Source organism: Drosophila sulfurigaster, chromosome 2R, assembly GCF_023558435.1.
Source record: "Drosophila sulfurigaster albostrigata strain 15112-1811.04 chromosome 2R, ASM2355843v2, whole genome shotgun sequence".
Taxonomy (NCBI): Eukaryota; Metazoa; Arthropoda; class Insecta; order Diptera; family Drosophilidae; genus Drosophila; species Drosophila sulfurigaster.
In genome coordinates, this window is record NC_084882.1 from 6,011,675 (window position 1) to 6,035,009 (window position 23,335).

The 23,335-nt window shown below is 34.9% G+C and overlaps 4 protein-coding genes across 5 annotated transcripts; all 4 read right to left on the minus strand.

Moving 5' to 3' along the window:
• Positions 1 to 1,398: 1,398 nt before the first annotated feature.
• On the minus strand, positions 1,399 to 3,575 carry LOC133837942 (uncharacterized). 2 transcript variants are annotated; one of them, XM_062268856.1, is made up of 4 exons: positions 3,261 to 3,575; positions 2,648 to 2,942; positions 2,059 to 2,579; positions 1,399 to 1,987 (listed from the first exon to the last, which is right to left on the minus strand). In XM_062268856.1, exons 1-4 carry the CDS (start codon positions 3,288 to 3,290, stop codon positions 1,454 to 1,456), a joined length of 1,380 nt encoding a protein of 459 aa, XP_062124840.1. In that variant the 5' UTR covers positions 3,291 to 3,575; the 3' UTR covers positions 1,399 to 1,453. The 2 variants fall into 2 exon arrangements, with proteins under 2 accessions (XP_062124840.1, XP_062124841.1); XM_062268857.1 differs by having other exon boundaries at positions 1,400 to 1,987; positions 2,648 to 2,955; positions 3,261 to 3,574.
• A 7,282-nt stretch (positions 3,576 to 10,857) lies between these two features.
• On the minus strand, positions 10,858 to 12,424 carry LOC133837046 (uncharacterized). Its single transcript, XM_062267697.1, is given in 5 exon segments — positions 10,858 to 11,163; positions 11,236 to 11,341; positions 11,343 to 11,603; positions 11,664 to 12,151; positions 12,213 to 12,424. Coding segments are annotated over 5 exon segments (1,251 nt in total). The 5' UTR covers positions 12,400 to 12,424; the 3' UTR covers positions 10,858 to 10,954.
• A 1,493-nt stretch (positions 12,425 to 13,917) lies between these two features.
• Positions 13,918 to 16,019, minus strand: LOC133836875 (uncharacterized). The gene is made up of 4 exons (XM_062267468.1): positions 15,534 to 16,019; positions 14,983 to 15,473; positions 14,564 to 14,918; positions 13,918 to 14,496 (listed from the first exon to the last, which is right to left on the minus strand). The coding sequence occupies exons 1-4, from the start codon at positions 15,724 to 15,726 to the stop codon at positions 14,324 to 14,326; spliced, it is 1,212 nt and encodes a 403-aa protein (XP_062123452.1). The 5' UTR covers positions 15,727 to 16,019; the 3' UTR covers positions 13,918 to 14,323.
• A 1,433-nt stretch (positions 16,020 to 17,452) lies between these two features.
• LOC133837949 (protein Fer3) lies at positions 17,453 to 18,434 on the minus strand. The gene is made up of 2 exons (XM_062268863.1): positions 18,277 to 18,434; positions 17,453 to 18,220 (listed from the first exon to the last, which is right to left on the minus strand). Exons 1-2 carry the CDS (start codon positions 18,410 to 18,412, stop codon positions 17,760 to 17,762), a joined length of 597 nt encoding a protein of 198 aa, XP_062124847.1. The 5' UTR covers positions 18,413 to 18,434; the 3' UTR covers positions 17,453 to 17,759.
• Between the last annotated feature and the right edge of the window lie 4,901 nt (positions 18,435 to 23,335).

Genomic DNA, 23,335 nt, shown 5'->3' on the forward strand with positions numbered 1-23,335 from the left:
TAAGTACTGATAGCATTTATCGCTGATAACAAAATTATTTTATCAGTTTGCCCCCGAGAGACTGATGCAACAAGTGTATTTCGAAACTACAAACTGAAAAGTATTCTATTCATATGGTGCGCATCAGTTTAATGCAATTAAAAGCTCTCTACAGAACTAGAACATCTACATCATTCATAAATTCTCCAATTGCTGGTTGCTTGAGGGTATGCTATATATATACTATACTTAGTATCACTTAATTTTATACAAATACTGTGAAATAGAAAATGTGACGCAGTTAAATACCCTGTATACGGTAAATTCAAAAAGGTGGCTTGACATTATGATTAGTCAGAATTATTACAACAAAATGAAATCTTCAACTTTGTAATGACAACGACCTATTTGACTTATACATTTCTTCCTTGCAGCATATTAATTTTCTTTGTAAATGGTTATTGGTAATTAATGTGAACATGAAAATATTAAAATTTTTACAGGGCATTTTAATGTTTGCTTTAGGTCTACAACAAATTGATTAGGAACACACAATTTGAAATGAATGTTTATCAATCGTACTCGTTTACTCATAATGACTTTAACTTTGTGAATACTTCCCAAGTGGACGACAATCACAACCACAAGCGATAATAGCATGCAATAATTTTATTATAAGAACTAGTTTAACATTTGTAGATTAGAATGATGCGAACTAAATTCTAATACACTGAAAAATACCAGTTTCTAAAATCAAGAGTATTCAGCTTAAAATTTGTGTTTTAAATTCTTAAAGTAAGATCAGTTCGTCCAGCTTCTCTTCATTGCAGTCCATGATGTACATATGTATGTATGTATTTCGTAAGCAGAGAGATTAACATACAACTGAATGAAATGCGCACAATAAAAAGATTAAGAAATAAATAGTAAACAAAAAAAATAATAAAAATTAATGTTTGTTTTTTTTATTTGATTATAAAAAGATTTTTGGTCTTAAACCTATGTATTAAATTTTTTTCTCTTATAAACAAGAACTTGTGTCTTATATCAAATGTAAGACCAGAAACTTGATTTTAGAACCTTTTTTCCTGTGCAGCAGTAAATGTCGCTGATCGAACATATGATTCAAAAAATTGTATTATTAATCAATCATTTGAATTATTTGTTCCAAAAGGAGTTGAAGTTGGCAAAACGATTTAATTTCCGACTCATATAAACATACATACTCAAGTCAATTGTGTTGTTAAATCTAATCATAAGAAAGTACTTAAAGAAGTGCAGCTTTTATATTCTTAATAGACTCTTAGGAAAAATTGACAGATTAAAACAGTTTAAATTTTTGTTCTGAAATACAACAAATTTTATTAATAAGCTTTTATTATATGTATTGATATTGCTATGGATATTGTGCTTCCAGAAGTGCTCTAATCTTTACATTTCTGAAATTGCTGCGTCGAGTATGATCATTATACTTTTATTCTTCTAACAGACCCCGGTTGTCTAGCCATGGTAATATTTTCTCAATATGAGTCTTATAACGGCTATTGGTGTACAACATGTTCTTGAACTGGGCACCTTCAAGTGCTTCTTCGTTGGGATCCAGTAGAACAATTGGCAGCACCATAACAGAAGCTGTAATTGCCCAGATTCCATATTTATACAGCTGCGAATGAAGTTCCTTTAAGGTAGGCATTCGCTCCGAATAGCCTAACAGGAGCAGGTGCTCAATCAGATGATCGTGGTAGTATTTGATAAAAAAGTCGAATTCCTTTAATTTGAGATCAATGTGCACAGAAGTCATGATAAAGTTGAGTAAATCCGTTGAGGGGTGTCCATATTTTGGCAATTGAAAGTCAACAAAAATTACATCGACTAATTCCTTATTCGGCCCAAATTTGAAGAGCAGATTATTAATCCAACAATCACCATGATTAATCACATTGAACTCATTGGGATCATAGGTACTTAGTTTAAGGAATTTCTGACTCATTTTGGAGAAAAGATGTTCCTAAAAAGACATTTTGAATTAATTTCGAAGTTGTTCGTTTAAAGTGCAATTAAAACTATAGTCATAATTACAAATTTGTCATAGTATTTGTCGCCATCCTTAAAGTTTTTAAGATGACCTAGAAACATTTTCTTAAAAGGTCCCATTATGCCGTTCAGTATGGTGAGGGCTCTCTCCTTGCTGGAACCAAACATGGGCTGAGTAAAAACGTCTGAATAGGGCCCATGAATGACGCGACAATGTGCTCCGGCTGCATGGTATTGTGCAAGCTTGCGAAGTACAAACTTGCTCTCCTCCATATTGAGGCAATCCATTCGATTGAGGTTTCTGTAGCCATCCTGGCTTAGATCATACATGAGCACCGAATTCGCCAATTTGGGCTCATATTTAAGGCTCTCTTTGAACTTGTAGGTTCGTGGAGCGAACGTGATGCTTATACCTTTGGCCTTATAAATGTCCTCGAACTTCGATATTAGTTCAGTATATGTTGCATTCTCCACAGTAAAAAAGTTGACGGTTTTTAACATTTGTTGCATTTTGGCCGATTCATGAGGCACTTTCATCATGAATGACATAGGCTTTATGGTTTTATCTAAACATAACAATTGATTTGATGTTAGGTTTAAAAGGTTAAGTTACAAATTTCCTTATATATCTCACCTGTTAACTTTATATCAATGATTACTCGCAACATTAAGGACGAATAGTTCTCGCCTGCACTTAATGCTGGTTTCACCAAAAAGTTCTCAATTCTGGCAAACTCGGGAACATTTTCTTTTAGAATCTCAATAAATTGGGACTTGTGTATCCAGTCGGGTACCAACTGACTATCAGAATTTTTCTGATACTGATTTTGGATCTTGTTCTTTCCATCCTTTCTGGTGCACAAATCGGAACTATTTCGAACTTCAGTTAAATGCTGAGGCTTCGAACACTTTTGACCCATGGCCGACATCTAAAAACGTTTTCTAAAGTTGTTGAGTTGAAAAGACAATTAAATTTAATTATAAGTTATAATAATTATAATATAATAATAATATAATATAATATAATTATAAGTTCATTTAAACGCCTCTATTTATAGTGACGGATCAGTTTCCACTGAAAGCGTTGCAATTTTCATCCTTCGATGAAGATATGGTGATAAGACGACACAAAAATTAAGTTGTCAATATTTTAGATATGTGCGTATTTTAATATTACTTTTTGTTGTAAAAGCTCGTAGCCAATGTACAAAGTGCAATTTCAATAACAGTTTTGTGTAAATACTTACGAAATCAAGTGTCTTTTTTTTAGCTTTCATGTGAGCTTAGAATTTGAAGAAAAAGTTTCGAGCTTTGACCATCATAATGGAAAACTATTAATTGACTTCATTCTCGTTCTTTTCTTAGAAATAGGACTCATTTTCTTTCGATTTAATTTGACCAAGCTTTTACCATACCAATCCGTTGTTTTAATAACCGAAATTCGTATAAATGTTCACATTCACACACAGTTTATTTTTCCATTTTCAACAAAAACAAAATATGAATTTTAAAAAGTGAATAAAGTCGAAATAAATTGATAGAAATGCTTTCCCTGTCATCAGATTTAAGTAAAAATATAAAGCATTGAACTTTCAAACCGTATGTATGACTTACCACATGTTTGCTAAACGCTTTGCTCACTACTTTTGTATTACATCTACAAATGTTGGTATAGGTCGCTCTTATCATTATGACTAAGGGTTTTTTATATGAAATAATAGAAACGCCAATTACATGCTATTTAAATTCTACAAAGTGAAAGAAATTCTTAATTTTTTTTGGTCACGCCAATTAACTCTTTAATTATAAACCAATTGTTTATTTTTGACCTAAATATTTTAATATTTAATTTAAAAGTCCGCGATTATCCAGCCAAGTCAAAATATTTTCAATCTGTATTATATAACGTTTATTTTTTTGTTGATCACCCTCTGCACTTTTCTTCTGTTAATCTAATCTAATAGCACTACAGGTAGAGCCATATAACTGCCCAAGTTCCATATTTGAATAATTTGATATAAAGTTCCCTAATGGTAGGAATTGGTTGTTCGTAGTCTCATAAACGCAGATGTTGTATGAGTTGATTATGATAATAACTTATGAAATAATCGAAATTTTTTAGTTTATAATCGATGTCCACACACGTAATGAGAAAATGCAAAAGATCAGGAGATGGGTGACCGTATTTGGGTATCTGAAAGCGCAAACCATCCAGATCTCCATTGGCTTTAAATTTTAAAAGCAGATTATTTATCCAATTATTATTATTTATCGCCATAGATTAGAATATGAAATTTTTAAGGTTCGTACTTATTCAGTATTGCAAGAGTACTTTTGTGTCCGTCGAAAACTTTCAACTGTGGAAAATGTATACAATATTATATGACTTATTTTGTTTAATTTATATTGATTATCAATTTCATACATAGTCCTTGGAGTTTTTCAGAAATAGTTTCTGCAGTGGCTCTAGTATTTTTTGAATTTTTTGATTTGTCTGATTCCAGTCCAAGCATACCCTGCATTAGACGGTCAGTGGCGCTGCACAGTGGTTGCGTCCATAGGCCAAAAATAAAAAAGTCATAACAACAAAAATGTACGAAAAGTAAACAAATCGTTTCTAAATTGTCCAACCTTTTTCATGGCAAACTAGATTTTTCTGGATATCTAACGGTTCTTTCTAAAAATATAATTGAAGTTGCGAGCAGGTAGTCAATTGCACAGCACAGCTTGCGCGCATCGCCAATTTTTCACAACAAAACCGAACTTTGAAGTGGTCAGTTCATTTATTACGTGTCCAAGTTTATAATATTTGTAATGGATTTTGAAGTTGAAGGTATATTCTAAAATTTGAGATATTATAAAAAAACGTACTTGTTAAACTCTTGTTATATTAATTTGAAATAATACATGTTTTTTGTCTATATTTTGAAAGTATTTTTTATGTTTAGCTAAGGTTTTAGTAGTGACGCCACAGAATGCCACAGTTAAGTTGTATATCAATGTGTTTGTCTGGCTCTAAAGGTAATAAATGTGAAAATTTTTTTTTTGCCGAAAATTGCCGATGTGCTTGCAATCGTAAAAATTCTAACACCGTCTTAACATTTTCAGGGTCAGTTTTGCACTAAAAAAATTGTTTTCGCTCGTGTGCTTGTTGTGCTGTTGCCCTGTCTTCGTCTTTTGAGTTAGTGTTTATTAATAGTTTTTCATTTATTAATAGTTTAGATTTATTTTTTGTTTATTCCCTTGGTTTAAACTTTAATAGGTTCTTCTTATAAGTGTGTATTCTCACGTTTATATGTTTTTAATGTATGGTGCAGCGAAGAAGGTAGCGCCGTTGAAAGGAACAAAATTGATTGAAATGATAGAAGCAAATATTATTAAAAACGGCTATATTGTTGATAAGAGTGAAGTGTCGAGAACATTTTTTAGCGATACGAAATTGTCTGCTGATATTACAGGATTGGATGAAAATGTTTTAATTAGGTGTGCGACATTACTGCAATGCATGGCATCTGGATATAAAATCAATTCGGAAAAATTTGGATGCTTTGCACTTGACACCGCAAAATTTGCTTATTGAATTGTATCCATGGTATTACCTTCCACCATCCGTTCACAAAGTTTTAGTCCACGGTTCTGAAATTATAAGCTATGCCCTTGTTTCGATAGGAGAGTTGTCGGAAGAAGCTGCCGAGTCTAAAAACAAGGATATAAAAAAATTTCGAGAGTTTCACACTAGGAAAACGTCTCGAGTAGACACAAATAGGGATTTATTCCATAGATTGCTATTAACCTTAGACCCTTTTATAAGTGGGCAAAGAAATTTACAATGCACAAAAAAAAAACAAAATTATTAAGTGGTGTGCATTTTTTGCTCGATGAATAAAATAAGTGATATATTTATGGTTGTTTTAATTTTGGGGATTACGATTAAACCAACGTTTGTATTAAGAGGTCAAATATTGAATTTAGTCTTGGAAAAAAATTATTTTATCCGTTTGTATGGAAGCTATATGAATATTTTAGAATATTTTTATAGATTTTTGGAGTTTTCACGCATGTACATACATCTTTGATCTTTGGTGTAAGAAGTGGGCACTAATGAAGAAAAAACTCGAAGAGTATCTAGTTTCGTAGAAGAAAGCAGCAATATAAATTAAATATAATATATATATAGTATATCTTGGATTCTAATATGAAATTTTAGCACTGTAACTCCACCGGAAGAATTTTGGCGCACAATCGGCATATACGCCATATACAAAATATTTTTTTAAATTTTTGGGGAAAATTTCATAACGATATCTCAACGGGAAATATTTTTGGCCGCGGCTTCATACAAGCCCAACCACTGTGCGCTGCGGTGTATTGAGCCATTTTTCGCAAAACAAACTTGGTCTGCTCAAATCCGAGATTTCTTAGACGATTGGCGCTCTTATAGCCATCCTGGCTCAGATCACACATGATCACTGTATTTTCCAGCTTGTGGTACAATTTTGAACCCATTGTAAGGAGCCAAGCTTATTCCCAGCCCTTTCGCCTTGTAGAATGCCCTGAGTTTTGATAGAATGAACAAATAGGCTTCATTCTCAATAATAAAGAAGTTTGATGTTTCAAGTAATGCATGCATATTATATGAGTCAAGGGGCAGTATTATCTAAATTAAAGAAGAACATATACATATATTGTAATCTGCAGGGTAACTTCCTCCAATATTCCTCTGACCTGTACCACCTCGATGCGAACTCTTAACATGCCGAGTGCATGATTGTCACCAGCCTTCAACGCACGACTTAAAAACGTTGAATTTTTAAATATTTGTGTACACTAGCCGACAGGATTTTCTTAAATTGCGAATGATTGTGCCAACATGGATTGTTACAACATCAGATATGAACCCACTTTTGATCGATGCTTTAAAATTACGCTTATAATTCGAGTTTTGTCAATTTCTGGGGGCGTAAGTGGGCGTGGTAAAATTTTGAAACAAACTTGATGACAAAAATATTATAGCTCTATCTCTTATAGTTTCTGAGATCTAGGTTTATATGGACAGACAGATAGAAGGACAAAGCTATATCGCTTCATCTGTTGACGCTGATATACGGAGATGCCTCAATATGCCTGTAGCATACATTTCCTGCCGGGACAAAGTTATAATACCCTTCTACCCTATGGGCAGCGGATATAAAAACGTCCGTGCAAAGTTTTTGCGACTTCATTTCGTTCCGCAGTTCCTAGCACAAAACAATCGATACTCCGGATACTGGAATGTATGTATGTAGATGTCACATCAGCACTTCCACATTCGAAATAATAGATAACCTATTATTCTGGACTCATATCGACAAAATTAAGAGTAGCATCAAGAAGGATAATTTAAAAAAAGATACATATGTTATGCATTCCCTCGAGAAGAGAGATAGTATAAATTAATATTGTGGAGTCCCAACACTATATGTGAAATTTAAAATAAATTAAAAATGTTGTAATAAAGTTGCAATAATATGTACTTTCGATATTGTTGCCATAGACATAAATATTTGCTTTTTAACTTTTCCGTGCAAAAATGTAGGGTGAAACAGGATCCTAAAAACGGTTGTGGAACTTGCAAATTTGCAATTTGTCTAAATTTAAAGATTATGATATGGCCACTCACAAAAAAAAATTGGCGCGAAAGCATGTAATTTTTTCTGTGAGTGTTACCTTGAAATTGTAACAACACAAAAAAGCTTGTCGGAGTCTGTTCTACCGAAGTCTGTTTATTCATTATCGCGAAGCGAGTTTCGATGCTCTCACAGGCGATTGCACGAGCACACTGACCGCTCGATCCTTTTACTGCCTACACCATAGCCATCGAAGCACACTCAGCGACAGCGTCTCGACGCTGTCGCCCCGCAATAACTGTACTTGGCAAAGCGACAAAATGCGGACAACCAACAAAGCGCAAATAAGGAATGATGCAATCTAACATGCACACTCTTAATTACGCAGTGCCAATGTGCCGAAACGCACAAGCAACTACGCAGTGCCAAAATGCCAAAGTGCACCTAAAACTACGCAGCGTCAATGTGCCGAGACGCACGCACAGCTGCGCAGGGACAATGTGTCGAATCTGCATTACTTACTCTCCGACAAGCTTAAACATGGAATTTATTGGTTAAGGTATGTAAAATAAATTATTAGCACATTGAACGATTGGACAATATATCACATTGACTAAATATTTAATTTAGTCAAGGGCGGTTGAGCTGCAATTGGAGACCCCATTCCAAATGACGTTGCCTGAAAAACCGGTTACGCTGCAAGAAGTAGAGCTTCTTATAAAAGCGTTAAAGGCCAAAAATTCCCCTGGCGAGGATCTTCTAGATAACAGGACGTTGAAGCTTCTACCAAAAAAAGCACTGTTATTTATTGTGCTACTTCTAAACAGCATACTTAGGCTGGGTTATTTTCCCAACATCTGGAAGAATGCGCTAATTACTATGATTCCGAAACCAGAGAAACAGCTTACTGAAGTCGATGGATACCGGCCAATCAGTCTTCTTCCAGCACTGGGAAAGATGACAGAAAGGGTTATTTTGAACCGCATCTTGAAACTTGAATCGGTGGCACGACGAATTCCAAAGTGGCAGTTTGGTTTCCGAAGAAAGCACGGCACTCCGGAACAACTTAACCGTGTTGTCAACTTCGCCCTGGACGCCATGGAGCGCAAGATGTACACAGTTTCGGTATTTATGGACATCAAACAGGCGTTTGATAGAGTGTGGCATGAAGGTCTGCTTTTTAAACTAAGAGGCAGCCTTACTCCACAGTTATTTCAACTCGTCAGAAGTTTTATTCTGGACAGAAGTTTCGGCGTCGTCTTTGATGGAATAAAATCAACAAGACGTCCTATCAACGCAGGTGTACCCCAGGGCAGCGTACTAGGTCCTACACTGCATACGCTCTACACAGCGGACATGCCTAACCACAGCATCGTCACCGGTATAGACGAGGACAACATACTAATAGCAACGTATGCCGATGATACTGCAGTACTAACAAAAAGCGTAAGCATTGACACTGCTACTGAAGCACTGCAGCAGTACGTAAGCTCCTTTGAAGTCTGGGCCCAGAAATGGAACATAGGCATCAATAGCAGTAAGTGTGCGAATGTTACATTTGCCACAAGACCATTGTCATGTGGAAATATAACTTTGCAAGACTACACAATGACGTACAACGAAGTCAAAAGTACCTTGGTGTCATATTAGACAGAAGACTAAACTTTAAAATGCACACAACAATGGTCAAGAAAGCGGTCATGGCAAAAGCAGAGAAAATGGCGTGGTTACTTGCACCATCGAGTAAGCTCTCCCTACGCAGTAAAGTTCATATATACAAAGCCATTCTTAGTCCGATATGGAGATATGCTGTACAAATTTATGGTATTGCAGCCAAAACAAACCTAAACAAAATAAGAGTATCGCAAGCAAAAATATTACGAAAACTATGTAATGCTCCCTGGTACATGCGTACGAGAGATATAGAGAAGGATCTCAAGGTCCACAAGGTTGGCGATGCTATTCGGAAGCATTCTAATAACTTTCTTTTGAGAATGAATTTTCATCCCAACCCACTAGCGAGAAGTCTAAGATATGCTCCAAAAAAGAGAAGACTAAAGAGGTGCCATCCACAGGACCTTCCTACAAGGTTCCTTGTTTAACTTAATATATATGTTTATATAGTATATTAATATATAATACATAGTATTGTAAGAATTTTCACATAATATGATTTATTGTTAGTATTTTTTTATTTGTTAAGGTATAACTTGTCAAGCTGCCAATAAAGTAGCAGAACACTTGTTAAATAATAAAACATACAAATTTTTAAGAAAAAAAAAAAAAAAAACTTGTGAGTCTAGGCCAGTCGATGCAATTTTAAAGCTGAATGTTATTAACTAAACTGTTATTAAAAACTGGATGTCATTTGTGGTTTGTCATTCAACGATGCTTGATGTTTGGAGCGACAACAACCGCCAACAAGTTGCTGTAAAGCAGTAAAGCAGTTTGCAAAATTTCGATTAAACTGAATTAAGTAATGTTAGTAAAAGATAAGCTTAAGCAGTTTATCAGATTGATTATCACTAATTTGTCAAAATGCAAAAGAATGCTCGAATGCAAACGAAAAGCATGCGCAATGGCTTGCAACCCCGTTAGAAATTGAGTTTCTTTAGATAATGCTCATTGCGAAACGCATGTTCGTAAACGCTTGACGTATGTATAGTAAGGCACGACCAAGGTTAAAGAGAAAATTTGCTTCTGAACTGGTCAATGAAACAGAAAATTCAATATCACTCTTGTTGCATGCCTTCTTGAACAATTTTTATGTAATTTCAATTGCTACATATTGTAAGTATAAGGTATGCCCATCAAAACTTAAAGTACCAAATTTGGAAACCTCCGTACTTCCTCTTCGAGCTCTCAGCGAAAATGCGTTAGAAGCGCGCAATAAATTATACAAACGCGAAAAGCTTTCCCATGCAAGAAAAAGCAGCCGCCTAAATACTATGTCAGACGTGTTTAACAGAGCATTGGATTCCTCTGACCCACTGCTTTCTACTACAGATCTGAAGAAAACCGATTAAACCATAATAATGGCTACCGTCAGAAGTTACATCTCTTTTGGAATTTCCTGATATTGAGCTTTCAAGAACAGGGGCATGCTAAGACAAAAAAAAGAACGGAGATGATGCAATCGAAATTTTCGGGCTGGATACCTTAGAGTTGGAGGAACAATGTATAGAAAGTTTCATTGTTTTATCTTCAAAAGTGGTAATAAACAAGTAGTTTTGTGTAGTCTGTAGAGAAAATAAAAATAAAGTAACTTTAATATATATTAAAATTTCATACTGTTTTTTACTACAATTTGTACTCTACAATAATATAAACTAGCTTCAGTTTTGCTTCTTTTCATATTCAAATAATCCACGATTGAACGCCCATGGCAAAATTAGCTTGTAGTGCTGTATAACTCGAGAATTGCCGAACATTGTGTTACGGAACTGATTTCCTTCTTTCTCTTGATCCATTAGTGTATCCATGTTGGATTTCTCATTGGGATCGATCAGCACAAGTGGCAACAATAGAGATATAACTGGATAAGCTATAATAAAGTTTGCAGTTTTTGAAACAATTCTATTTTCCAAATATATATAATTTAGTAATTGTGACTTACCCCAATCTCCATGATTGAAGATCGCAATGTGTAAATCCCTTAATGTTGGCAACTTCTTAGAGTATTGTAAAAGTTTCAAATTTTCAACTAGTTTGCTGTGGTAAAAAAGATATTAGATAATCAAATTTCGAGAGTTTCAGATTAATCGAAACAGAGGACAGTATAAAATAAATTAGATCTTGAGCTGGCGAGCAATAGCGACTCATTTGCAGATCTATAAAGTATGTTTCGGAAATCCGACCACTTTCATCGTATTGAAACATAATATTATTGCAGTAGAAGTCTCCATGGTTGAGGCATCGAAATTCATTGTCGAATTTTGCAGCAAACGCCTGATACATATCAGGTGCCCTTGAAGTGTAAGATTTCTGAAAAAAAGTTATTAGACAAAAAAAAATTTGTCACATTTACGAGTTGATTTTTGTTACCAATGCGGATGTCAAGTGTTCTGCCTCAAAGAGAGGAAGAGCAGCAATGAGGGAGTTGGCTTGGGTATCGCGAAACTCTTGAAATTTGTCCTCTTCACTGCAAAGATTTCGATCGTAGAGGTTTGGATATGGTCCCTTTAGCTCATAATATACTGCCGAAGCTGCATGGAACTGTGCTAATTTTTCCAGCACAATTTGGGTATGATCCAAATCTAAGCCTATTTGACGATTTGTATTTTTAAAGCCTCGATTACGCAAATCCTCCAAAACGATTAATTCCTCTGCTTTTTGGCTATGCAGTTCATAGTACTTGGCGCCAAAACTAATTTTTTTATTGGCCTTTGCATACATTTCCTCAAAATGTGGCACATACTGGCTATATAAAAGCTTCTCCTTATCAAAAACCTTCCAGCTGGCAATCATATCCCGGGTACTCAGAGTTGTTGGCAGTAGCTTAACAATGTATGATGCAGATACTTGGCTATCATCTTCAAATTAAAATATTTTTAGTATTATTGTTTTCTTCTTTTATAATATAATTATTACTACCTTCAATATTTACAACAAACTTTACGCGCAGTACCAAAGTGGTGAAGTTTTCGCCTTTGGCGCAAGTTTCTTCAATAACAAATTGGTCAATGCTCTTAAAATTCGGAATATCTTGTTTTAGAAATTCTACAAACAAGTGCTGGTCTAACCATTCCGGAGACTCTGGTATGTTTCGTTGGTGTTCCATTGTTTGTTAGCTACCAAAAGTTTGATGTTAACTGAAAGTAATATTTCGACGCGATTGGTTTATATGCTTCGTGCTTTAGTTGCAAAAGCTTTGTTTTCATTTCACAATAATTTCAAATCGAAGGCAGTTAGTTAGAAGGTATACACACTTGGATACCCTGTAATACAATATGATCTACATGAACATATTCGTTTAACAATTTGAATTAAAAAATATTATTGATCTAAAGTCACTACCACTTTTAATACATTAGCATTAAAAAAAATATTAACTTAGTGTGGTTTAAATACATAAAATAGTTTATTCTTTATGATACAGTCTATTTTTTTAAATCCTATATTATGTTGTGCTTTATTCACAAACATATTTATCTTAATTGCATCTCATACAACCATTACATACAATACAACCCATTACCACAAGATATCACTCACAAGGTATTCGAATTTCGTGCAAGCATTTAAAGCTTTTTTCTTATCATACACTGCCGCAAACTGTCTAGCGAAGTTTATAATAGCTTTCAAAAGCTTTTTTGTGATTAACTTAATACGTATTCTCTTATAATTTTGCTGAGAGATCGTATACAATTCTAATCTTGAAACATCTGTTTGATTTGGGCAAACTTTATGTCATGTCAGCGATATACAATATATTGAATTTCAGCATAACAGGGCTAATGAAAATCTCGATAATTTTGCGCAAAATGTGCCGAAAATTGTAACAAACAGTAATCAATTTGTCATAGATATTTGACATGGGCACAATGGAGAAGGAGGGGATCATTTTTAAGGGATGCCCTACTTCATTGTTAGTATGTGTCGGTTAGGGATTCTTCTTGGTAAATGATTTACCATGGGAAGCATTTAATGAACGACACGTGGCTAGTCAAAATATAGCGCTGCAACAAGGTGATCCAATTTACAATTATGTTATGTAGTTAAACATCTAGTCAATAGATGAGTTAAATCTCTAGTCAATACTTCTCAGAAATTCACACTCAGCAGGTGGTCGAGTCAAAGTACAAATTGATGCTTATTTGACTTTGGATATAAGACACATCTAATCACAGACACGTGAACGCACTTCATAAGCAGAAGTCAAGCGATAAGCCCACCCCAAATAACAAATAGATGTGCAATATAATACGGCATGAAGTGTCACGAATTCATCAAAACATATTGCAACACCAAAAAGACCAAAGCACCAAAACAAAAGCAACAGCAACCACATTGCAAAAGGGTCGCAACATGTTACAGTATGACGAGGGTTGTCTCAGCTTACTCTCAGGTATTTCTGTCTATTGGGCCCTTAGTGCTATGTTTTGGGTTCAAAATTAATTATGAGATCTGAAAAAGGGGGAAGCTAATCTGCGGAAACTGGGCGTTGAACGCAAATTCCTCGGTATTTAGGCAGGACTATTAGGGAATGAAGTTTGTATATATTCGAATTTGTTGTACCCTGGAAAATACGTATGTATTTAAATCCATAGATATCTCGAATTAAATGCAAATATACGTGTATATACATATGCGTATTTATAAATCTGAACTAAAGAAAATTTCATAAAATGTACTAACTTCCCTTTTTTGTATACAGTAATAAAAGATAGAATAGAATTGCATCCTCAGTGGTACACTTGTTTCGAAAAAGCATCTGAGGGTTGTTGCAACAATCGTCATAGTATTCTTGTTCATTTTATTGGAACATTAGTTTGTTATTATTAATTTTACGGATTGTTAGCGAAGTCCATTTTTTTCGACTGCTTCGCTGTTACATCGGCATGTGTTGTGGATCTGCCAGCTGCAAGATTTCACACGTAAATCACGCCTAATAATGTTGTTATGCAGAGAAACAAGTTGTGGTTGCAGGAGTATCAGGTGGATGTTCATTGAATTAGTTTGATTTTGCTTAAGCAAAATAAGTTTTAATACAACATAATAGGCTCCGTTTCAACTTCAAAATAAGCGCGATTCTCCATCCAGGGAAGTAAATTCTTAATTTCTTCCGAATAATTTTTCGTCCTGAACGGATCTTCAATGTCAGTAGATTCAAAATCAGCTAGCACTATGGGTAATATTTCCATTACCACCTGGAAACCTACATAAACATGTTAATAAGATAAGTGGATTAAAAAAAAAATAAAAAATTAAGATGAATAGCTTACCCTCATAGCCATAATTTAATAGATCTAGCTGCAGGTCTGTAAGCGTAGGTAAATTTCCCTTGAACTTGAGCAACTTCAAATTGATGAGGAGCTCATCGTGATAATACCTCAGGAAAGCATCAAAGTTTTTAGTTTTCTCGACAGGTACCGTCAGAAGTATCTCAAATAGATCATGTGCAGCTGATCTATAGCTGGAATTACCGAAATCAATGAAAACTACATCCTTAACTTCGCCAAAGGCATCGAAACTGCCAAGTATGTTGTTGGGCCAACAAGCTCCAATGGAAATAACATTGAAAGATCTTTTCAGATCGGGTGTGTCAATACTTCCTGGTAAATTTTTTAAATAGTATTTCTGCGAAGTAAATGATAGCTCAGTCCATATTTAATTTTTTTAATTCTTAGTAGGCAATACTGACCACTTTATCCTCATAGTGCTGAAGACCATTTGAGCGCAAACTTTCGCTAAACTTTCGCTGCAACCAAGTTTTACGTTGAATAATTTCTGCATCTATTTCGTTCCCTAAATTCCGTATTAATTGGGCTTTTAAGTGAGTGGGAGTCAATTTAAGATAACACGCAGTAGCCGCATGATAAGCAGCAAGTTTGGAAAGAATTGCCATCATTGCAGATTTTCTCAAACCTTTCGGCTGAATGATAGTCCGATAGCCTTTGGTCTGCAGATTTGCCAAATACAGGTGACTTGATCCCTTACTGCTATGATTATCAGGGCTGAAGGTTATTTGCTTGCCCACATTTTTATATAGGTTCTTGAGTGCTGGCAAGACCTCATTGTACATGTGCAGCTCTAATTTAAAGTTGTACGGCCTTGGAAACTTTGGTGTGCTAGAAATACTAGTTGTCTGCTCGTTTGATTTTACCAAGTAATTCAAAACTTGTGTGGAGTTGTCTGTTTATTGAAATGAGCGGCATCAGCTGAAGTTATAATTCTGGTTATCGACTTACTCACCAGTTAATTTTACTTGGAGTTGCACCCTCAGTACATTTTGTGAGAATATTTCCGATCTGCTAACGATCTTTATAATATCTTGAACTTTTGCATTACTTTCTAATATGAAACTCTGCAACTCGTGCTGATTAAGCCAGGTAGGCAGTCCTCCGATATCCTTGGACACCTGCGATACAAATGCTGGCTTGGACATGTTCGTTGGCCTTTCAATTCACTACTGACCTAATACGTGCTAGATAAACACGACAATCTAACATTCTACTATTTCTTTTTGATATGGTAAGATTACTTGCAATTTTTACTGATAATGAAAAATGCTTTGAATTCTTATCAACTGTTATGTTAACGCCAGTCAGTCATATCTTTAATCGGACTAAGAAATACCAATGTATTAATAAATATAGATTTTTAAAAAATATAGATGCTTACTAACATTAAGAGATATTTTATTCTCTTATAACAACTAGTTGATTTTTATGAAAAAAAAAGCTCTAGAATGTAAAGCCAGAATCTAGATGGAAAAGTAAATTGCAAAACTTGAGATAAGAACTTTTCGACCTTAAAAAAACTTCAAACAAGAATTCCAGATTAGAAAATTCTTAAAACAAGATTTAGTTCTTCAATCATCGTTTTAAGATTAAACATGTTACAGTGTCCTCCACTGTTAGATACCCGACACCCATTTTCAATAAAATCATATTCTATAAATATACGAGTACCACAAAAATATTACTACTTTAAAAACATACTGTAGAGTACAGACTGTGTCAGACAAAACATGTAAGATCCTTTTCCAGTAGGCGTTATTTTGGCATTTCTTAAATAACATCCACAATTTTTATCTGACCGAAACCAAATTAACATGGAACCATAACCAAAAATAAGAACTCTAGCTCAAAAATTATGCTTGGCGGGATTAGGCTTTTCAAAAATATAAAACAAACTTTATTTCTGTGCAAACATGAGTGTTGTGTTCGAAAATTTCAAATCATCAACAGTTGACGTTTTTTTTTTTGTTTTGCTTTCTGCGTTGCTATTACTTTTGATCGAAGAATTTCGGAAGTCGGCGGCAGTCACAGTCGCGATATTCAAACGCGTTCTTCTCTTTCCACTTTTGATTTTTGTCTCAGCTGCTTACGATCAGCACCGCAAGTTGAAAAAGCAAAAGCGACAGATGCGTGAAATTCACTGTCACGTTCGTTTGCTTCATTTAATATTACTTGTAATATTACAGTAGTTTGCTGCTATACTCACACGTAGTTGGCTACAGCACCAGGTGTAGTGTGTAAGTATTTTGAATATAAACCGGCCGGGTTTAGCATATGCAATATACGCAAAAATTCTTTTTAAAACAATAGACTGTCGAATTTAAAAACGTAAATAATAAATGAGCACAAATTTGATTTAAATTTGTTAAATCTTGAAAACATTGAATCATATTTTTTTTATTAAAACCGCGTTTATATTGGTTGAAAATAAAATAACAAATTTTGGGATTGATTTAGTGGAAAGGGGAGCCGAAAATCTTACCGCCGAAGTGGTCAAAGGTCTTAATAAATATAATATTCATTCCATAACTTATGATAACGGTGCAAATATACTCAAACCAACTAATATTTTTGTTTTTTGTTTTTGAACAAAATATTGAAGTGGTCAACGAAGAGTGCACCAACAACGATTATTTACAAACAGTTGACTCATTTAAATAAACTTATTTATTAATAGGTGATATTCAAGATTGTCGTTGTGGCTGGTTCTTGACGTGATGCAATCATTGGACATACTAATGTACATACTCAATTGTAGAAATATGACAATATACATTAGAAAAACATCTAATGGTTAACGTGAATTGTTGTTTGATCTACTTACACGATGCTAAACAACTTTTTTGATGCTAAAAAAATATTTAAACTAAAATAATTCGAAATTTTATTCTTGATTTTAGCACGTTTTAAATGTGTGTTATTTATTTTTAGCATATAATGATGATAATGATAATTTAGTGCAGTACACAGGACTACATTCAAAATTAAATTCATTGATACCGCATAGTCAATCTCTTAAAACCATAAGGTGCAATATTTGTAATTGAGAATTCTTATGTAACATAGTTCTATTCTCACATTTCAATATACATATCTTTAACTTTAAGCTTAAATATCAAAAATTATAACAGAAACTTCAGAGAATATTGGAGTCATTACTCCTAGGTCTTGGGAAGCTCTAGGTTAGGCTGTGGTTGTAAGGCGAGGCAAAGTCACGCTGATAAGCCGAAGGATGTAGATGATGTGGATGCATTGGAGGCCCTGGAGCAACATTCGAAGGATGATGATGTCCGTTCATTCCACCGTAGATATCCGAACGTGATTTGTGGGAGTTGGAAGGCGTACCACTTAGCAGCTCTGCCATAAAGCCAATATACGTTATTGCCAGACGAAGAGTTTCGATACGAGAGAGTCGTTTCTCATATGCGAATGTGGGCACTTTGCGTCGCAGCTTATCGAAAGCTTCATTCAAATTGAACATGCGACGGCGTTCTCGAATGTTGGCGGCGCGTCTTTGGGCCATGGATGCAACTCGACGACGAGTTTTCTTGGAGGAAGACGAAGAGGACCCATTTGTGCGCCCATTAGTACTTGGACGTTGATTAACTAAAGGTGTCACCTGAGATCTTTGCCACAGTGCTGTAGCAACTAAGCTGGTTAGCAATTTTTACAATTGATTTGCAGATAAAACTTACACAATTCAGAACAAGGGAATCCAGCTATAAGTTCTTGATACGGCACTATCGGCGGCGGTGGAGGGGCCTCTTGACTCCACAGCGGCTGAAATGGTACATCGGGCATATAGGTGGGCTGGTCGCTCGGATGTTGCATCGTTAGAAGTGACTGCTGTGCTTGACTGTTCGAATTGGAATAAATTCTGATTGTACTGACTATGTTCAGTATGACTTATTGGATTTATACCAACCCCTTACGGCTTGTAAGCGCATCTGTGACAGGTCGAGTATGCGGCCATTTTGCATTGGCAACAGATTGAGACACTCTCATTGGCTGAAAGACAAACAGGGTTCATTGCAATCAAATAGCAATATGTGTATGTATATCAGGTAGGAATAATCTAGACGTTATCAACAGTTACAACTAGTATCTTAAGTGAACGATTTAATAATACTTGATACTTATATTTTGAACACATAAAATTATTTAAGAAAATATTTGCTTTTGCAAGATGACAACCCTCTAAAGCCCGTTCACTTTGTGAAGAAAGTGAGTGCTTTCTGTTGGTTGTTGTATTGGCTAAACTCGCATTTGTCTCACAGATGGCGCTAGCATTCGGTGCGGTCAGGTATTTAACAAGGTAAAAGCACTAAAAGAGTTTAGCAATTATTATTATACGCATTTCATATTTTATTATTTTATTTAAAATCAGTACCTAATGAAATGCAATTGCAATGACAATTTTGAAAATGTTGTAGTTGCTATCGAAACACGAGTTTACAAACGTTCAATGGCTAAAAATGAATTTCATTTCATATCATCGGCCCATCATATCATCGACATCAGCGCTGAAGCATCCAATATGAATTATGATCAAAGAGTGAAAAGAAAAAAATTTTAAGAAAATTGTATTGCAATAAATGATTATTTTTGAATTGCATTATTCCAATCATTTTTTAAATTTAAAATTAAAAATCCTTATTAGGGGTGCTCAAGAAATAAAAACCAACTTAATTCCATCTGAAACCCCTTACAATTGCAGTATGTAGCCTTTTATATATAAATTGGGATAAACTTATTTTTTTATACATTTATTTTTTTAATTCATAACTTTTGTTAATAAGATATTTATTCGGAAATTTGCCATTCGCTGTACATTGCCGTCTCTGACAATAGAGCTGCTCATAGTTGTGTAACTAAGAATCTTAAAATAGTTATATTCATAGTTATTGCTATTGTGGATTTATAAAAAAAAAGTATATAGTTTGTTTTTTTGCATAATTGCAGATAGATGGTTTAGTTTCAATAGCATTAATGCAACCCGAGAACAGCAAAGAGCTGCGACTGAAACCCCAGAACCTCTTCGTCTCATTTAAAAATTTAAAGTTTCAAAGTAACGCACAGCTGAGTTAACAAACTCAGTTCAGTAGCAAATCAGTTTTAGTTTTTAAAAGTACGGATTCATTTTAATACACTGTTGGTCTTGGGTTAAACGCACACTTATTTTCGTTTTAATTAGTTTTAGCAATTTCCACATAGCTTTTAGCAACTTTTTTTTAGATTTGTTCGGCAGAATCTGGCAGCACTGCTACGCGCTGCGTCCGATGTTCGAAACTCGAAATCAGTATGCCACAGAGCGGTTGTTGTCATGGCTTGGGGTGCTATTTAAGCTGCTTGACATACACTGCATTCATTTCAGCACTAACCATACAATACATAGATGCTTCAGCCAGAACAATTTTTTGTATCATCAAAAACAGTATTATCACTAACCATACAATACATAGATGCGTCACGCCATACAACCAAAACGTCTCATCACTAACCATACAATACATAGATGCGTCACGCCATACAACCAAAACGTCCCATTGAAAACAGTATTATTGCCGCCCCAGTCGGGTCGTGCGCTGCGATTCGAACACCGAGCCTCTTCGGCTCATTCGAAAATTCGAAGTTCTAACGCGGCGCGCAGCGTTGAGTTCAGTCGCAGATCAAATGCGGAGCGATGAGCACGGGCGCATTTCGTTGCGCTCTGCTTTCGTTTCTATGTATGCGTGTATGTATCTACATGCTCGCCTTTATTAGTATGTGTATGCATATGAAGTTTTGCAACGTGCAGTTGCCTCACTGACAAGCAGCTAGCGCACGTCAATTTTGTTTTGCCGCGACGAAAGTCTCGAAGATGAAGTCGACTGTTCGTGCCTTCGACTCTTCGTGCCTATATACTGGCAATTTACCGCCGGCAAAATTCAAAGTGCGTTGGCTTTACTCGTAATGTGTTGGCGGGTGTGGAAAAGTGCTTGGGTTCAAATCCCGTCTTTTATATTTTATTTTCATTTTTTATTTATATTTTCATTTTTTACAAATTAAAAAATTTAAATATTCATTTATAAATTCTTTATTTTGAATGACGAAACACCATTTTTTTTTTTGTTAATAAGCAGAAAAGAGTCGAAGGCACGAACAGTCACTCGACTTCATCTTCGAGACTTTCGTCGCAGCTAAACAAAATTGACGTGCGCTAGCTGCTTGTCAGTGAGGCAACTGCACGTTGCAAAACTTCATATGCATACACATACTAATAAAGGCGAGCATGTAGATACATACACGCATACATAGAAACGAAAGCAGAGCGCAACGAAATGCGCCCGTGCTCATCGCTCCGCATTTGATCTGCGACTGAACTCAACGCTGCGCGCTGCGTTAGAACTTCGAATTTTCGAATGAGCCGAAGAGGCTCAGTGTTCGAATCGCAGCGCACGGCCCGACTGGGGTCGCAATAATACTGTTTTTGATGATACAAAAAATTGTTCTGGCTGAAGCATCTATGTATTGTATGGTTAGTGATTTCAGTGTGATAACAAAATGATCAGTATATTAAAATAACCTAAAATATTGTTGCACTGGAATCAGTAATTCAATTATTGACATATCTACATATATATTCTTTGGTTCGACCGCATCATCTCTTAAGCGGCTGCGTGTAAGAGAGGGACGACTAATACGCTGTTTATTATAAACTGCATTATTGAAATTACTGTTAAGAAGAATCTTCCGACGCATCATTCCATAAACGGCTGCGTGTAAGAAAGAGACGCTAATGGAGATGCATTATTGATCAGTGATGGCAATGATTCTGTAAATGAAAGTAAGCAATTTTGGCGCTTTAAATTTATTTTCAAATTGCTTTGTAATTTAAAAAGTCGAAAAATAAAACCAAATAGACAGGCACGAGAAAATAAATGAAAATCACTAAGACGATCAATTTAGTGACTTTGTATAGAAATGTGATCTTTCATATCGAGTTACTTATTATGATGTAAAACGGAAATAAGTTGAGTTTAAAAATAAACAAATAAATTGATTATAAAATTAAATTATACTTATAAAACGAAATAAGTGCCGTATAATTTTTTAAATTGCGCATTTTCTTCTTCTTGCCAGGGTTTGCTTACTTAAACAAGTACTTACTTACTTTAATCAGCTAGAGTTTGCTTACTTGTTTAACTTTAATCAGCTGGTCGCGTGATGTGACTTTGGTGTAAATACTTGCATCATTGAATCAGATTCTATTGGTCTAAATTTATTTGGTTTTATTCCTCAAAACATTTTTATTTAAATTAGTTATTAATTATTTCACAGCTACTAGCTGTGTTATTTGTTTTATTTAAATGAGTTTTATTTAAATGAATCGCGAAACCAATTGTGGAGAAATTATAAAATATGGGGCAACGTCAATTTAGTCCTTATTAAAATCTAGGAGGATTTGGCATTGTTTCATAATAACTGAAACTTGGCGACGCAGCATAACTGTGATGCCTGCTCCTTATTATAGATCCGTTTTGTACGCCAATTTCCAAAAAAATCTTCAACTGTCTTTATTAATTTATATTGTTGGCGAGCTGTGCCCTTCAATTTAACTCTACAAGCTCTCAGTAGTTGTGTCGCCGTGTGCGGCTTATTTAGTATCCAGAGACATTTAGCCATCTGCTGAACGGCAATTTCCATCCTATCGTTCCTATTCATGTTTATTTAATTAGAGGTGTAAAACAATACAATTTTGTACAAAAAAAAAACTAAAAAAATTAAAATATTTAGTTTATATCAAGAATATTTTTCATTTTGACAACAAAATGCTAGTAAGCTCAATAATTATATTGAATTCTCTTTTAAAGTGTATGTGGTTCATAAATTGTGTTAATATTTAATAAAATTAAATAGGCTATCAGTTTCGTCCCATACCTACCGTAGTTTTAGTATTTCGTTTCATAGCTACATACATATACATAAATGCAAGTAAAAAGATATCAAAAAATAATAAACTATTCAACAACATCCTACGAATAAAATGCAGTCCAGTGATCTTCTGCAGCTTCTTCGGGACCATAGCAATTAAATCAAGCAACCCCGTTAACAGGAATGAAAGTGCACGCATCTGTGTGCAACTCTGGTGCGATGACTGCAATTAAAAAAAGGAGTTGGTCACCAGTGTTTAGTTTTGTGTGTAAAACAACAAGCACGGTTTTTCCATTATTATTATTAAAAAACTCGGTAAAAAACTTTGAAAAAGAAAACCTAAAACTACCTAGCTATTGTTGACCAAACAATCTTCCCTCGTAATGACCGCGAAGTCATCAGTTTCCCCAAACTTCTTAGATTTCGAGCTGTTGTAGTTTTAACCAATAATACTCAAATCTGAAAAAGAATAACAATTCAACATATGTATGCATTAAGATGCAAATCTGATTTCCGTCCAATTTTTCTGAGAAGGTAAAAGCAAAGTTTCCCAACTGCACGTTTTAAAATGCTATTATTCGTTTTTAATATGACATCTCTAACCATGCCGTCGATACACGAATGAGAATGCGGAGCATCCAAGAAAACCATCTGATGAACGCTTACAACAGACTCGATGTGAATAGATTTAAAACGTAGTCGGAAAGAATTCGCAATATATCCCTCTTAAGATTTACGTCCTCGTCAATTAGCGGGTGTTGTGCTGAACGGTCCAGCGCTGATCGTTTTCGTCTATCCTGTCAGTTGCAGCAAGTAAGTATCAAGGTTTTGTTATTGTTC